At 51.0% G+C, this 16,523-nt stretch overlaps 1 protein-coding gene across 7 annotated transcripts in view; it reads left to right on the forward strand.

Moving 5' to 3' along the window:
* Nucleotides 1–16,523, forward strand: part of CLCN6 (chloride voltage-gated channel 6) — a 28,525-nt gene that overhangs the window by 5,785 nt on the left and 6,217 nt on the right. For 2 of the 7 annotated variants that reach the window (XR_005022197.1, XM_036871753.1), the window contains exons 3-22: nucleotides 1,146–1,211; nucleotides 1,567–1,632; nucleotides 2,499–2,633; nucleotides 2,947–2,948; nucleotides 4,081–4,144; nucleotides 4,237–4,476; nucleotides 5,109–5,235; nucleotides 5,885–5,952; nucleotides 6,989–7,047; nucleotides 7,909–8,041; nucleotides 8,860–8,973; nucleotides 9,246–9,412; nucleotides 9,955–10,081; nucleotides 12,795–12,921; nucleotides 13,183–13,336; nucleotides 13,480–13,639; nucleotides 13,730–13,836; nucleotides 14,851–15,037; nucleotides 15,829–15,986; nucleotides 16,131–16,287. Coding sequence is in view for 5 of the 7 variants with exons in the window: in XM_036871753.1 (XP_036727648.1) it covers nucleotides 1,146–1,211; nucleotides 1,567–1,632; nucleotides 2,499–2,633; nucleotides 2,947–2,948; nucleotides 4,081–4,144; nucleotides 4,237–4,476; nucleotides 5,109–5,235; nucleotides 5,885–5,952; nucleotides 6,989–7,047; nucleotides 7,909–8,041; nucleotides 8,860–8,973; nucleotides 9,246–9,412; nucleotides 9,955–10,081; nucleotides 12,795–12,921; nucleotides 13,183–13,336; nucleotides 13,480–13,639; nucleotides 13,730–13,836; nucleotides 14,851–15,037; nucleotides 15,829–15,986; nucleotides 16,131–16,287 (2,418 nt within the window). In the remaining 2 variants the exon portion in view is untranslated. The remainder of the gene's footprint in view (nucleotides 1–1,145; nucleotides 1,212–1,566; nucleotides 1,633–2,498; nucleotides 2,634–2,946; nucleotides 2,949–4,080; nucleotides 4,145–4,236; nucleotides 4,477–5,108; nucleotides 5,236–5,884; nucleotides 5,953–6,988; nucleotides 7,048–7,908; nucleotides 8,042–8,859; nucleotides 8,974–9,245; nucleotides 9,413–9,954; nucleotides 10,082–12,794; nucleotides 12,922–13,182; nucleotides 13,337–13,479; nucleotides 13,640–13,729; nucleotides 13,837–14,850; nucleotides 15,038–15,828; nucleotides 15,987–16,130; nucleotides 16,288–16,523) is intronic. The other 5 variants (XR_005022218.1, XM_036871834.1, XM_036871945.1 and 2 more) reach the window with 5 other exon arrangements.

Raw genomic sequence — 16,523 nt, forward strand, 5'->3', positions numbered from 1 at the left:
ATATAAATGGAAAAAACTGTCACGTGTCATACCTGTGTTTGTTTGGCTGACTCTGAACTCCTGCCTGGGAGTGTGGCCACCGGGCCAGTGTCCAGTTTGTTCACTAGCTGACATGTAGGTAGCAACAGGTTATGGGAAGAGAGCACACAGAAGACTGTTTTCCTTTGGTGCCAAACTGCTGCTTCTCATGCAAGACGTAGAAATAAAATTATTTCCTTTGAATTGTTTCTTGAAATGACTCTGGCCCACCTGCAAAGCGTTTGCAGAACAGCTGTGTTCTGTGAAGTTTAAGGAAAACAGTCTCCACGTTTGTCTCGTGACCTCTTTTTCACAGACACGAACTGCAGAAGATACTTAAAATTAGACTTTCTAAATTAATTTGGTTCAGGTTAATTGAAGTATTTGTTCATCTAATAGAGTAAGTTGGGTAACACTAGTGACAGCTAAAGGTCTTTTAATGTTTGGCAGAAACAGGACACTTGAAAATACATAGTTTAAAACTTCTTGGGACTTCCTGGTGGCTCAGTGGTTAAGAATCCGCCTGCCAACGCAGGAGACACGGGTTTGAGTCCTGGTCCGGGAAGATCCCACATGCCGCGGAGCAGCTAAGCCCGTGCGCCATGGCTACTGAGGCTGAGCTCTAGAGCCCGCGAGTCACAACTACTGAGCCCGTGTGCCACAACTACTGACGCCCACGCACCTAGAGCCCGTGCTCCGCAACAAGAGAAGCCACTGCAATGAGAAGCCTGCGCATCGCAACGAAGAGTAGCCCCCACTCGACGCAACTAGAAAAAGCCCGCACGCAGCAACAAAGACCCAACACAGCCCAAAATTAATTAATTGATTAATTTAATTTAATTAAAAATAAAACAAAAAACTTCCTAAAGTGTGACGTATACACCTAAAGCAGTGCTGCTGAAATGTCCGTATAAAGCACAGATTGCGATACTGCAGGTCTGAGGGGGCTGAGGGTGTGCGTTTCTGACAAGCTCTTCCTGGGTGCTGCTGTGCCCGTCTGTGCTTTGAGTGGCAGGAACCGGGAGTTTTATCCCTTTCCAGGTTTCGGTAATTCTTCCGATCGGCTTGTGACTTTTTTTTTTTTTTTTTTTTTTTTTTTTTTTTTAACTCACACGTCCCTCTTTCAGAGTTTGGATTATGATCGCTGTATCAATGACCCTTACCTGGAAGTTTTGGAGACCATGGATAATAAGGTGAGTCCCTTATTGATATCTTGGGACCAAGTAGGTCTTAGGACAGCTTCTTTTTCTGTTCTAAATACTCAAGTAAATTTCTTTACCCCTTGGCCTCTTAACCCTTTATATGAGATATCTGCATTTATTACTTAGTCCTTCAACCTGCCAACCAGAGTGCCCACTGTCAGTGCTCCTGGCCCGGCCCTTAGCGTTCTTCATTCTTACATTGTAAAGCACCTGCCACCCCAGACATCATCACCGTGCTTGCTGTCCGTATGGAATTTAGTCTAAAACTGGTTGGCTGAAATGTATTCCCTCCCTGCTGTCATCATAAGCCTGCAGTGATGCAGTCATTTTTTTCCTTTGTGAACAGAAAGGTCGCAGGTATGAGGCGGTGAAGTGGATGATGGTGTTTGCCATTGGAGTCTGCACAGGGCTGGTGAGCAGGCGGGGCGTGGGGAGATGATGGGCCAAGGGGCGGAGGGGGTCAGAGGGCAAGCTCCAGCCGGCGAATAAGTTGTTTGTCTTTATAACAGAGACTGCCTCCCCCCCCCACTCCTTTTTTAAAAATCATAATCCTGACACTTTTTCATACTTCTCTTGCCACGCAACTCTGATGCCCTTTAAAGCACGCAAAGGCTTTTTGACACTGCATTTGGAAAGAGTGGAGCAGGCCCTCACACATCTCTGTACTATTCCTCTCCAAGCACTAGTGGTCTTCCTTGGTCTCAGATCTTTTTTTTTTTTTTTTTTTTAATTTATTTATTTTTGGCTGTGTTGGGTCTTCGTTTCTGTGCGAGGGCTTTCTCTAGTTGCGGCAAGCGGGGCCACTCCTCATTGCGGTGCGCAGGCCTCTCACTATCGCGGCCTCTCCTGTTGCGGAGCACAGGCTCCAGATGCGCAGGCTCAGTAGTTGTGGCTCACGGGCCCAGTTGCTCCGCGGCATGTGGGATCCTCCCAGACCAGGGCTTGAACCTGTGTCCCCTGCATTGGCAGGCAGATTCTCAACCACTGCGCCACCAGGGAAGCCCGGTCTCAGATCTTTTTTACCATCCTTTTCCCTCTGTGTTTTAACTCTCCTTCTGATAACTTAGCTGCACCCCTTTCTTTTGTGCTTGGAGGGGCCGTGGCGCCAGGCTCAGGTGGCGCCCTCCTATAGCCACAGTGACTAAGGACGCGTGGCCTGTTGGTAACATCGGTGCAGGTGACCAGCGAGAACAGGCAGTGGGGGGAAGGGGCGGTGCCTCAAGGGGAGCGCCTGTGACAGCGGGGAGACCTGGGTGACCGCTCACGTGCTCTTCACAGGTGGGTCTCTTCGTGGACTTCTTTGTGCGGCTCTTCACCCAGCTCAAGTTCGGAGTGGTGCAGGCGTGTATCCTTTTCACGGGTCTTGGTGTTTCCGGACGTCAGCAGTTGCTGACGCTGCTTTCCTGTCTAGAAGTGAGTTTAACAGCAGATGTGATCTTTGAAGAGCTACGTATTAGCCACTTGGGTTTGAGGTTTTTCATTATCATCAAGGGACACGAGAGGAAGACTTTAATAGAGAGATGCTCATGTTCATGGTTAGTAAGACATGAAGCACAGATGCCTATTTTCCCTGATCAATCTATGAATTCATGGTGGTCCCAATGGAAATTCCAATAGATTTGTTGCTGGAACTCAAAAAGTCTCTTCCTAAATTTGTGTGGAATAGTAAAGAGCCCAGAGTAGCTGAGACAGTTTTGAACAACAGACAGGGAACTAGCCATCCTAGACGTCAAGACATGTAATTGAAGCTACAGTCATTGAAACAGTATCCTATTGGTGCGGGAATACCCCATTAGACCAGTGGGAAATAATAGAGAAGCAGGAACTGGCCCACACACATATAGAGATGTGGTGACTGACAGAGCTAGTGTTATAAATTAGTGAGGAAGGATGGATTAGTTAATAAAAGATGCTGGGACATCAGTTATCCACCTGGAAAAATACAAAATTAGATTCTTTGTACTATAAATTAATTCCAGATGGACTGCAGATGTCAATAGGCGAAACAAAACTTGAAGAGACTATGTAATGTTGAGAGTACAGAATAATTTCTAAGGACTCCAGGAGGCACAGAGTGAAGGGGAAAAGATCAATAAACTTGACCGCATCAAAGTAAATATTCTATTTATACACACACAAAAAAACCCCAAACAACAATAAAACACCATAACTAAACTGAAAAACAAGTTTACAGCCTAGGAGAGGTTGTTCCCGTGCATTTAAGAAACAAATAATTAGTATCCAGAATAGAGGGAGAACGGCCACTCAGTAAGAAGAAAGCCCAAACAGCCCAATAGAAAAACAAGCAAAGGATGTGAACAGGCAATTCTCAGAAGAGGAAAATTAGCTGATAAATAAACCTGCGGAAAAGGGCTCACCTCACCACCAGCAGGGAAATGAAAATTTAATACATAGGAAGGTGCACCTTCCTGACTCCTGAGTTTCTGTTCTAAATGTGGCCCTCAGACATGCACAGAGATGTTCATTGCAGCTCTGTGATTGCAAAGGATTGAAATTGCACCAAATGGGAGAGTGGGAAAATTGATGTTCATATGATACAGTTTTATGTAGAAGTTAAAATAAATGAACCAGAGCTTTTATATCAACATGACTAATTCTCAGAAAGCGTTGAGGGAGAGAAAAAAGGCAGCTGTAGAATGTGCGTCAAGTGCAATGCCATTGTTTTAATTTTAGAAGCACCTAGAACAATGTGGATGCACGTGGAAACTTGCAGGGGAGGATGTGCAAGAGTTTCAGCTTAGTGGTTTCTTCCAGGACAGAGGGAGGGACACTGGAAGGGTTTTGTTGTTGTCGTTGTTGTTTTTAATGGTATCTAATGTTTTCATTTTCAAAAACATAGCTGGGGCAAATGTGGCGTTACACTGAGGTTTGTCAAGGCGTGGGCTGTGGGAGTACAGGTGTCTGTACGTTACCTCTCATAATGTTTGAAGTATTTCATAGTTTAAAAATGGTTCCTAATGTAGGAGACATCTCAGGCAGTTGTGTTTTTTTTAAGTTTATATACGGAGAGCAGGAAGGTGTGCAGGAAGCAGTCACCATGCTTCAGAGGAGGAGAAGCTGCCTCACTTCAAGCGACGGTAGGGCCGCCCCAGCTAGCGGGCACGGTTTCCTTAACCCCACGTCTGTAGCGGTGGAGGAGTGCAGCCAGAAAGGCTGCCTTGCCCTGTCCCTCCTTGAACTCTTGGGTTTCAACTTGACTTTTGTCTTCTTCGCGAGCCTTCTTGTCCTAATTGAGGTGAGGTGGTGGGGTGTTGCCTTTTTGCTCATGAGGTTTTGCGCTCATTTTTTCCATCTCCATTTTCGAAATGTCAAGAAACTGATCTAACTTCGAATATAGATTCCCATAGAAAAAGTGGTCTCTCATTCACTTAGAGATGTTTTCGGAAAGTGGTTTCAGCCTCTGGTGAGATTAAAGAGGAACAATCTAGACAAGGAGGTTTGTTCTCAACCTTGGTAGCACATTAGAAATACCTGGGGAACGGTAAAAATGACTTTAAATACCTTTAAAATACTTCAAACTTAAATACTTTAAACTTTAAGAGACGTTAAAATAACTTTAAAAGTGACTGATACCCAGCTTAGACGAATGAGGTAAGACTCTGCATAAGTGAAGGCTGGCATCGATTGTTGAAAGGCCCCCCCAGGTGATGCTGAATCACCAGGAACTTGCTAGAAATGCATCAGACCTACTGAGTCAGAAGCCCGGGGGGCAGGGGCAGCCTCTGGTTTCACAGGCCCACGGGGGGCAGGAGGGTGGGTGCTGCTCTGGCGAGGAGGGTCAGTTCGCCCTCTTGAGTGAGGCTGTCCAGGGTGAACCGCAGACCCAGTGGAGTCTGAGTTTCTGGGTGTACCTGCTTTCCCCATCAGCCAGTGGCAGCGGGTTCTGGGATACCCGAGATCAAATGCTATCTGAATGGTGTGAAGGTGCCCGGAATCGTGCGTCTCCGGACCCTGCTCTGCAAAGTCTTTGGAGTGCTGTTCAGTGTGGCTGGAGGTAAGGAGGGTCTTTCTGACCTTTATCCTTCAAGCGTTCAAGGGGCGAAGATGACAAGAAGCATCATGTGTGTACACTGAGTAGGTTCGGATTTGAAGGCCCCAGCCTCAAACAGGTTTCTGCACTGTTTGTTGATGGGTTATTTTTTAAAGGCAGACGCTGTGAATTAGTTACCATTCAGAGATATCTGACCAGCACACCACTGAGTCTTGAAGTAGAACTACTGTCTGTTGGTTTGTGGAGTTGGCTTTTAGCAAAGTCAGCAAGTTTTTGTGCCAGATAGTAAATATTTTAGACTCTGTGGGCCAAGAGGCAAGAAAAGAAGCTATTAGGTAGGTGCTTAAACTTACATAACCACTTAAAATGTATCCATGTGAGAATGTAAAAACCACTCTGAGCTCTCTCAGGCTGTACAAAAACAGGCAGCAAGGCTGTCTTGGCCCACAGGCTATGGTTTGCTGACCCCCGATGTAGAATTTCAAGACTATTTTCTCCTGTTTGATGGGAATTTGACTCACTCTTTCTCTTACAAAGCCATAGGATCATCTTTGTTTTATAGTTGTCAAGAGAAAGGTCTATGTAACAAAGGTCTCCTGACCCAGACCGTTCTGTGCTCACTGACGGCCTCCCCCTTTTCCACCTGTTCCAGGGCTCTTTGTGGGGAAGGAAGGCCCCATGATCCACAGTGGAGCAGTGGTAGGGGCTGGCCTCCCGCAGGTAAGGGTTGATGGTCTGCGGGGGCGGGTTACCCCTCCGAGTGGGCCTCCTGCGCAGGGGCGTGTCTGTGGCTGAATTTGGAAAAAAATCCGTCGGGAGCATCCCAACACGGCTTCGGAATCTGCTGTCACTTTGGGTTGACGAGAAAATGATGCGGTCTGTCTCCCAGGAGAGCAGGTAGTCGGTACCTCGAGGCTTTAACGAAGCCCTGCTGAGTCCTAGGAGCAGGAATGGGACAGAGAGAAAGTCTGTTCAAATGAAAGTCACCCGGTGCTCCCGCAGCCTTTGCCGAGCGCTTCCACACAGGGTGGCTTTGTGGAGCGTCTCAGGAGAGGCTGGAAGCCTCGGCGGAGATGGCTTCAGGCGCAGGTCTGTTCCTTTGGAATAGATTCCTTTGGAAGCAACGCAGGAGTAACAGCTGCTGTTCATTAGCGTTAGGTGCTGTCTGGGCCAGACTCTCATATACTGACTCCTTTCTTTAAAGCCACCTCAAAGGTTTAGCTGTCCTCATCTTCCTTCTCAGATGAGGAGCTGAGGCTTAGGGAGGCCAAGGAGCTCGCTCAGGACTCCCCGGCTCCCATTCTCGCGGGCTGGTCCACGTGGCGAAGTCTCAGTTCCTTGTGAACTGTCACTTACAGACGTTTACATCTCATGTTCTAAGGGGAGGGAGTTGCTGTGTGGCGGCCTGAAGTTTTGTCGAGCAGGTTAAGAGTTGGCCCCCTTCCTTGCCTGTTCCTCAGTGACCGCCTCGTTACATCTGCAGCAGCTTTCAGTTCCGCCCAACCCTTCGCTCAGCTCTTTCCCCTTTTCCTTCCGGACTCACTCACTATGTACAAAATGCAGTTTCTGAAGAGCCTAGAAATTTGGGGGCAGGAAAAGAAGTTCCTCCCCAAAGTCACCTCTCTTTTCCCATCTGCTGCCCTGGACTCTCCTTCTCACGGTCCCTGTGCAGGTGCGCTCAGGCTACAGGGACCCCCCGGCGCTGTGGATCCTGCAGCTTCGGGCCCCTCTCTAACTTTGTTTTCTCTTGTTTTAGTTTCAGAGCATCTCTTTACGGAAGATCCAGTTTAACTTCCCCTATTTCCGAAGTGACAGGTATGGAAAGGTTGGAAATTGGGGGTTTTTTTGGAAAAAACAAGCCGTTCATTTACTGCCACTGAGACCCTACACTTGCTCTAGTCCGGCTCACAGCCTCCCCTGCTGGGCGGGCTGCGTGCAAAACCCGACCGTCCAGAAGGAGGTGGGCTTTGAATTATTCTTCTGAAGATTAGGAGCACAAGGGCCAAGCAGGCATCATGGCTTCTATTTTGTCATAACGTAGGGCCTAGAAGCATCTCAGACAATGAAGAATGTGGTCCAAGATCAAACATACGACCAGGAAAGTCCACAGGCATGTTATCAAGAATGGAGTTTATTTGCTTGGGCAGCCACGTCTCGGGGTTGGAAGGCTTCTTCCGGGCACTCTTCAGCCCGCGGGCTTTGCGTGTGTTACTGACCTGCACACCTGGCCAGGCCCTTGCGGTCAGGGGCCCAGGGCCCGGGCTGCGGTCGCCTTCTCGCCTCGGCGTTCCTGCCGCTCAGTCACCTGCCCCTCTGCTCACAGCCACACTTGTACGTTTTCTCTGGTGCTGGGCTTTCTGGAAGGAAGGTCTGATGAGCCAGTGGCTCAGCGGTGACACCAGAACCCTCCAGTCTGCCTCCTGAGAATCCATGTTCAGAGTCGACTGACATCAGGGAGCCGCCCCAGCTGGCGGAGCTCCTCCTGGGGAGAGCTTTTGGCTCGTAGGTGAACTGCGATGGCTGCCGAGTTGCCTCCCCAGAGACCTGCCCTTCATGAGCCCTGACTGTTCGTGCGTCTCGAGATGTTAAAATGTCAGTGCATAAGGAAGTGAAAAATTGCCTTTTGCAGCCTGAGGGCTGTTTCTCAGATAAACCGTCTCTCTCTTCTCTCCTCAGAGACAAGCGGGATTTTGTATCAGCAGGGGCGGCTGCCGGAGTCGCTGCAGCTTTCGGGGCCCCCATTGGGGGTACCTTGTTCAGTCTGGAGGAGGGCTCGTCCTTCTGGAACCAAGGGCTCACGTGGAAAGTGGTGAGGAAGACCTTCCCCTGAACTTAACCACACCCCCCAAGTTTAAACTGGACATCTCTTACTCGTTACATTTACCAGTAGTTTTTTTTTTTTTCCTCTTTTACTGTTTACCAGAGTCATACTTTAAATACAGTTACAAATATCTGGAAATAACGGGAGCAGAAAAGGTATACCATGCAAACACTAACCAAAATAAGGCTGGTGTAGTAGTTTCTTAATGTTAAAGGAGACTTTGAGACAAGGGGAATTACCGAAGTGAATGAGGGACGTTTCATGGTGATAAAAGGCTCGATTTAATCGATAGTTTTAGTTAACCTGTGCTTCTGATGAGACCAGGAGAGTTGACGTTACTGGAACCTCCTTTGCTCTAGACACCCATAACCTCCAAACTGTGGACTTTGCTGTACTTCCCATATTAACACCCTTCCCATCCTTAGTCAAGCTGCTGTTATTCTCTCCTGAGGAACCATCCGACCCAGTAGGTGAGACCGGCTGTGGTCCTGATGTGAACCCCCGTCTCCTCCCTCAGGGGAGCACATTCTTCCTCTGGTGTTTACTGTTCCTTTTTTGGCAGAGGGTCTGGTGCATAATAGGCTGTAAATAAATAGTCCTTCACAAAAGGCTGAGTGAAAACTCCTAATAGCCTGATTTCCAACTTTTCACACCTGTGGTGTATCTACTGCCGTGTTTACCAGAGCCCTGTGTCCAGACCTGGAGTTGGCAGGTCTCTTGCGGAACAGGAGGCTTATGGGGACATGTCTGGGAGGAAGCAGGACCTGTCGCTATTGAGCGTTCTTGTTTTTTCACCTGTCCCCTAGCTCTTTTGCTCCATGTCTGCCACCTTCACCCTCAACTTCTTCCGTTCTGGGATTCAGTTTGGAAGTTGGGGTTCCTTCCAGCTCCCTGGATTGCTGAACTTTGGCGAGTTTAAGGTACGTTTTGTCCTTGCCCCCAAAATTTCTTTCTTGACCCGTGAAAATTGCTCTCAAGTACCAGAGAGAAGCTGTCAGAAGGGTAGGTGCGTCTCGGCCCCTGTCCTCTCCGCATGCCCTGTGCTCAGCGTGGGCAGGATTCCAGCACTGCTTTGGCTCTCGTAGGGAGAAGGCAGGATCGCTTCTCGTCTCTGTCTTTTTCTGCTCCTGTCCCTTCCTGTTCTCATGGGCACTCTGGTTTTTCTCTCTCCCTCCCTTGCCCCTTCTCTCAGTGCTCTGACTCTGATAAAAAATGTCATCTCTGGACAGCTATGGACTTGGGTTTCTTCGTCGTGATGGGGGTCGTTGGGGGCCTCCTGGGAGCCACATTCAACTGTCTGAACAAGAGGCTTGCAAAGTACCGTATGCGAAACGTGCACCCGAAACCTAAGCTCGTCAGGTACCCGCGCAGTCACCTCCCCTCCTGCCGTGGTCCCCCAGGCCCCGTGTGGACCGGGCCATCTCTCCCGGGGAATGGACCCCACTTGCCACACCAGCTTTCATGTCATGTCTAAGACTGAGAATGGAAATCTGTTTGTCAGATGGGCCAAGAGACTGAGGCTGAGCTTAATTTATATCAGAGCCACTGGCTCACTCCCAGCCTCTCTGGACTTGGTCACCAGGACACATGACAAAGTCAGTATTGGCCCCGCCGAGGGGTGCACTCTCACGAGACTCTCGCCTCCGGACTTAAAATGGAAGGCCTTTCATTCCTCGGAGAGAGATGATGTGGCCGCAGCAGCCCACGTTACTGGCTACCCACTTTTTACATGCAAATTGCCGGAATGCAGCAAGTCACTGATAAATTCTGCACGCGCGCTAACTGAGCAGGGGCTGCTGTGCGTGCTCTTGGGGGAAAGGAGGGTTGTGGGTAGGGAGTTTCTGAGTTCCCAGGACCAGGTGACTTTTTATCCACAGTAACAGCTGCGCTTTGCCTCCTAGAGTCTTGGAGAGCCTCTTGGTATCTGTGGTGACCACCGTGGTGGTGTTTGTGGCCTCCATGGTGTTAGGAGAATGCCGACAGATGTCTTCCGCAAGTCAAGTCGGCAATGACTCCTTCCCACTCCAGGTAACCCTGGTGCACCTGCTACCTTTGTCCTACACCCGCGAAGCAGAAGAATCCAGAAATGTACGGCTTGCCTCGGTTTAGAGCTAATAGATGTGTTGGGTTCATTGTTCCACACCTGATTCAGATTGCCCGGGGTGGGGCGGGCATTGTAGTAGTCTTTTTACCTAAGAGAGGATGTGCACCAAACTTTCTCTTTCTCACTTTTGTGAACAGTCCTGGCTCTCATAGAGGGTACTCCTCTCCCTCTCTCTTTTCCCCCCCCCGTCCCCCTCCCTTCTTCCTTCCCTCCCTCTCTCTCTTTGTTGAACAAAACTAATTGGAAACAGACGTTCAGGATGCTGACTGTCTGCTTCTCCTCCGAGCCTGTTTACTCTTCTACCCCCCACCCCTGAAAGGTGCCCGCCAGCCTCACCCTCCGGATGTGAGAGGCACCCCTCAGATGGGAGAAAGGAATGCCTGCCTCAGGGCACACGGTGGTCCTGGCTCTTCCTGCATCTTCTAGTTTTTCTGGGTTTAGGTCATTTACTGGCATACCTCCTCTTTGCATTTCTCCTTTTCCTTTCCTAGGAGTATGTGATGTTTTCTAGCACCTTTGCCCGAAAGAGCCAGTTGAGTGAGGTAGGCATTAGAGCTTACTGCACCCTGTGTTTTTCGGTCCAGTCCGGTGGGTCTGAGAGCTGGCCTCTAGGGTGGAGGCTGGAGGTTCTCTAAGTACATGTCTTGTTGCCCCCGGGGAGCCACTCGAGTCCCTCTGAGCCCCTTTGGGCTTTTGTCTTGAGTGGCTGCCTCTTCCGTGTCCCCAGGAACAGTCAGTGAATGGCTAGAATGTACTAGGTCAGAGGTCAGCAAACTGCGGTCCATGGGCCAAATCTGGCCCTCGGCAACTGCTTGTTTTTGTGTAGCCCCCAAGCTAAGAATGGTTTTTACATTTTTATAAAAGCGTTGGGGGGAAAAAAAACAAAACAAAACAGAAGAACATGTGACAGAGACTGTGACCTGCACAGCCTAAAATATTAACTGTCTGGCTCTTCACAGGAAAAGTTTGTTGATCCCTGTTACTGGCTATTCCCCAAGGCCACCTCGTTACCAGACCAATATTTTCCAATGTGTGTTCTAAGGAACATTGATACACGTGATTCAAGAGCAAACAAATGGAAAAGGATTCTGTGGTCAGATGAGTTAACCAGAGCTGAGTAGGTTTCTTTAATACAGGACTTCTCAGGGCCTTTAAAGTTCCAGTAAGTGTTAGGAATGTTTGGAGTGTTTGTTGTGTGCCAGGTGTTCTACTAAGCACTGTACATACATGACCTCACGTAGTCCTTACCACTGCCACGTTGGCTAGTATTGTTCCCATCTTACAGATGAGAAAACTGAGGCAAACTGAGGTCTTGCCTGAGATTACCCAGCTAGTAATATATAGCATGAGGTGGGTATTATTCCCATTTCATAGATGAGGAAACGGAAGCTTCACAAAATGAAAGGCCTTTCCCAAGGTCACTAGAGGGTGGCAGCGTGAGAGTCAAATCCGCCTGATCATGGAGCCTGTTCTCTGCTTTTCACAGATACACCGATTTCTAGCAAGTGCTGTGATACTTCTGTATGCGTTTGACCACAGGACTCTTTCCAGAGCACCTTCGGGACTAAGTTCCTCTAGACATAGTTTGGGAAACTGCATGTGCTGGTGATTAAGCTGTCGCCTCAGCTTGTCCCCCCCTTCACTGTTCTGCACACGCGTCTCCTTTGCCAGCTCCTCCCTGCCAGGCTCTGCCGATAGGGGGCGCTCTCCTGTCTCCTACAGCAGCCTTCACCCGGCTGTGTTGCCCAGCCAGGTCCACCTGGTAGGGTTATACAAACCCATCGCCTAGTATTGTTACAGGGTCCACATAAGGGCATCTTTACAGTGTCATTAATATCGATAGAATGGAATCCAGGCAAAGTCTGTCTGCTTAGTTAACTTTGCAAGAAACACTCTCTAATTGTTTGCCCAGTGATAGATGTGAGGTCTGCCCCCTGTGCTACTTGTACATCGCCAACCAGAAAACAGATACCCTCGCCCTATAATGAGTCCAGCAGTGCCCGGATCTCATCTGCTCACACAAAACGATGAAGAGAATGAGAGGGCTGGGATGTGGAGAAATAACCTCTTCTCCCAGCTTGGGTTTTGTTCAGCCAGGTGGGCGAGGCAGCCAGGAGCGCAGCGTCTGCATCGGGCCTCGTGTACGTGGGCTTTCTTCTGCAGCAAACTCGGGTGGAGGCTTTTTCCATTTGGGACAAAGTTGGGGCGTTAGGTCAGGCCATGCCCTGGACTCTCCTCCGCAGACGCCTGTCCCCTCCCGGCCACTTGTCGGTCCCCTGCCTCGTCCTCCACCATCCATGGTGCTCTGGGGCCAGGCTTCCCGCAGTACCACTGACAAAATTAGCCCTGGGAGAGGAGGCAGAGCCAGACCACGGTGAACCCGAAGTGTAGTTACATTTTTGTTACGAATGTGCATGAACAGGGCCCTCCTCCTGACTCTTTCTTTCTCAGAACGCAAGGAACATACCGTATCACGGTTGGCTGCTCTTGGGGATCGATCTTTTTTCTGCTGCCTGTTTAATTTACGGGTAAAGCTTGCAAACCAGACTTTTTCGACCTCGTTGGAGACATCCCACTTGAAGTCTCAAATGCCCTACTCAGGGGCCCTTATTTGACTTTTTGATTCCTGCTTCTTAGGTCACGTCAGAAGAAGTGAATTCCAGCATCAAGACCTTTTTTTGTCCCAATGAGACCTACAATGACATGGCCACACTCTTTTTCAACCCGCAGGAGTCTGGCATCCTTCAGCTTTTCCACCAGGATAGTGAGTATCCGGGAGGGTGCGGTTTGGGGCAGGGAACAAATGGTTACTCCTCTGTCAGACACAGCCAGTCTTGCCCTTCATTCTGAGCGAGAACAGGGCTTTTCATTGGTAATGCCAACCCAGACAAGATTGGGGTGTCTGCCTCCGGTGCTGGAGGTGAACCGGTCAGGGCACAGAAGGACCTGGTGGGAGCCAACGCAGTCTGATGGGCCTTGGCAGGCATCTTAGCGGGACTCAGGTCGGTCTGTTCTGGCTTTGCAGGTACTTTTAGCCCCATCACTTTGGCGTTGTTCTTCGTCCTCTATTTCATGCTTGCATGTTGGACTTACGGCATTTCTGTTCCAAGTGGCCTTTTTGTGCCTTCCCTGCTATGTGGAGCTGCTTTTGGACGTTTAGTTGCCAACGTTCTCAAAAGGTACTGTGTGTGTGTGTGTGTGTGCGCGCGTGCATGCGCCTGAGCGTGCACTTGAGTACGTATGCACAGGTGTGCAAATCACAGCTCCCTCCCGCACCCCCAATATGATTCTAAGGCATGTTCTTGGTTTCTTTCTTCACCAGCTACATTGGATTGGGCCATATCTATTCGGGAACCTTTGCCCTGATTGGTGCTGCGGCTTTCTTGGGTGGGGTCGTCCGTATGACCATCAGTCTCACGGTCATCCTGATTGAGTCTACCAACGAGATCAGTTATGGCCTCCCCATTATGATCACCCTGATGGTGAGCACGCCCCCTTTCTAGGCCTCCTTCAGGTTCAGGGCCAAGTTCCCCCACAGCAGCCTCTTTTCAAGTCTTTGCTTTGTGTTTCAGGTGGCCAAATGGACAGGGGACTTTTTCAATAAGGGCATTTATGACATCCACGTGGGCCTGCGAGGCGTGCCGCTTCTAGAATGGGAGACGAAGGTGGAAATGGACAAGTAAGGCCAGGATTTCTCTTCATGTCCTAGTTCCAGAATTTACAAACTCTAGGGCCCAGGAATGTTTGTATTAGGTAGGAAACGGTAATTCAGATTTTTGGGTTGGAAGAAGGTAAGTAACAACAGCAAGGTCCTTCCAACAGCAAGCACGTCTGTACCCAAGTGTGTTCGGGACGGTGGAGCGGCCCCGTGCAGCTGGGGACTGGGGCGGGCAGGGCCGCTTCGTGGATGGTTCGGCCGCTGTGGCGTTCTGGTTAAATAGGAAGTGTTATGATTGAATGTTTAAATTCAGGGTCCAAACCCTGTGAGTGAGAACTAGCTGCCTCGTGTGTGCCCAGCGAGGTGTTGTCCTATCAGCAGTGATTCCTCTGGGCATAATCACCAGCTTATCCATCAGCCGACAGATAGTTCAGGCCTCCCATGTCTGGGCTCATGCAAGGTGCTTAAAGTCTAAAGTAGGGGTCAGCCAACTTCTGGAAAGGGCCAGATAGTAAATATTTTCAGCTTTGCAGGCCATGTGCTCTCTGTCCTGCCGTTTTAGTGTAGAAGCAGCCACAGACAACATGTAAACGAGCGAGCGTGACCAGATTGGACCTGTGGGTGACAGTTGCCTTCCCTGGTCTAAAGGGACGCCCGAACATTTTTATTTTAATTCCAGTATAATTAGCAGTTCAGTGGTGATACTGGCATGTGCCATGGGGTGCTGAGGAGCGATGGCCAAACCCCTGAGCAATTGGATGAGGTTTGTGGAGGGGGGACATTCATATTGAGCTGAGGGTCTTGGCCCACGCGTCTGACAGAGCAAGGAAGGGCATTCCAGGCATGGGGAACAGCATGAGCGAAGGGGATGGAAGTGGCAAGGAGCGGGTTTGTTCCAGGAACTGCTAGAGATGGTTCGGAAAAGGGGCCCAGGTGGTCCAGGCAGTGCAGGAGAGGCAGTGCAGCTCCGTCACGGCTCGCTCCCGGTGCCGTGGACTCTGTCGTGAGGCTGGACCGCTTCCCTCCCTCCCCCAGACTGCGAGCCAGCGACGTCATGGAGCCCAACCTGACCTACGTGTACCCGCACACCCGCATCCAGTCTCTGGTCAGCATCCTGCGCACCACCGTCCACCACGCCTTCCCCGTGGTCACGGAGAACCGGGGCAACGAGAAGGAGTTCATGAAGGGCAATCAGCTCATCAGCAACAACATCAAATACAAGGTAAAGGAACCGGCCGCGGAGGAGAGGTGGGCGACGGGCAAGCGGTTCCCTGCTGCTCGCGGTGATCCCGTGCTTGTCACACCCCGGAGACGGGGTGGCCCTGGTTGGCTCGTGTGAAAGTCGGCGCTCTTCATTGCACGCGACAGAGAGTGTGGACTGGACGGCGAGTACAGACTACCCAGTGAGTAAGGACTGCGTTAGGCCGTCAGGATGTGTGTTCATTCCCACTCCAGCAAGCACGTGGATAGACTGTTGTTTTACCCAGCAGTCTTGAGTATTCAGTGCAGGTTGTATCGGGGAGGGTTCTGAGTTGCCAACAGTGGACTTTGACCTACTTAAGAAAGAAAAACGTCCATTGGAAACTGCAGGGCGGACAGGAAAGCTGAAGACCAGGAGCCGTGCGCTCTGGGCGAGCAGGTGGCTGGGGGCCCCTCTGCAGGTACCGGGAGGCACCTGCGCTGAGGGAGAGTCCCGCTGCCTCGCTTGGGTCACGTGCCCACCCTTGGCTTTGGAGGCTGGGGGGGCACGTCAGTTGACAGGACCGCCAAGACATGACGTAGGAGCATTGAGATGCTGTCCCCAAATCAGAGGAGCAGGGGGGTTGGGCTTGCAAAAACCTTGGGCTCCGAGAGGCTCCTTTGAATCACAAGCCCCTGAGCCGCTGTGAAGGTTTCTTGCAGTTGCGGTGGAGGCCTGTGCTTTTGACCCGCACTGTCCCCCACACCCTCACCCGCGTGGGTGCTGGTGCGCCCGCACTAGCTGGCCGTCGCCGCCGCCCCTCCCGCCCGCAGAAGTGCAGCATCCTCACCCGCGCCGGTGAGCAGCGCAGACGGAGCCAGTCCATGAAGTCCTACCCGTCCAGCGAGCTGCGGAACGTGTGCGACGAGCACGTGACCTCCGAGGACCCGGGCGAGAAGGAGGACCTCCTGCAGCAGATGCTCGAGCGGAGGTGAGGGAGCGCGGCCGCCTGCGGGGCCGTCAGCCCCCCGCCCGCCGGGGCTGTCCGGGGGAACTGGGGGAGGGGCTTGGGGACGTGGACGGGAAGTGGTCCTGCTGAGGGTGTCCCAGGCAGCGTCTGGTTTTTGTGTAACAGATACACTCCCTACCCCAACCTATACCCTGACCAGTCCCCGAGCGAAGACTGGACCATGGAGGAGCGCTTCCGCCCGCTGACCTTCCATGGCCTGATCCTGCGCTCACAGCTCGTCACCCTGCTCGTCCGAGGAGTTTGTTATTCTGAAAGCCAGTCGGTGAGTCGCCTGTCTTGTCCCCACCAGGATTCTGGGAGGCGCGAGGGTGGCAGAAGCGCAGTCCCTGCACCTGCCGTCCAGCGGTGTGTGTGGCCCCGTGGCCCCCGCTGCAGGCAGGGTCCCTGCGCTGAGACCGAGCAGGGCTGTGAGTCGCCCTCCAGGGCCTCTTCCCATGGTCTCCTCACCCGTTGCTAAGTGTCCTTCTGGCCGGTGGGCTCTTAATATAGTTTGTGCTT

This window comes from Balaenoptera musculus, chromosome 1 (genome assembly GCF_009873245.2).
Source record: "Balaenoptera musculus isolate JJ_BM4_2016_0621 chromosome 1, mBalMus1.pri.v3, whole genome shotgun sequence".
NCBI classification, from domain to species: domain Eukaryota; kingdom Metazoa; phylum Chordata; class Mammalia; order Artiodactyla; family Balaenopteridae; genus Balaenoptera; species Balaenoptera musculus.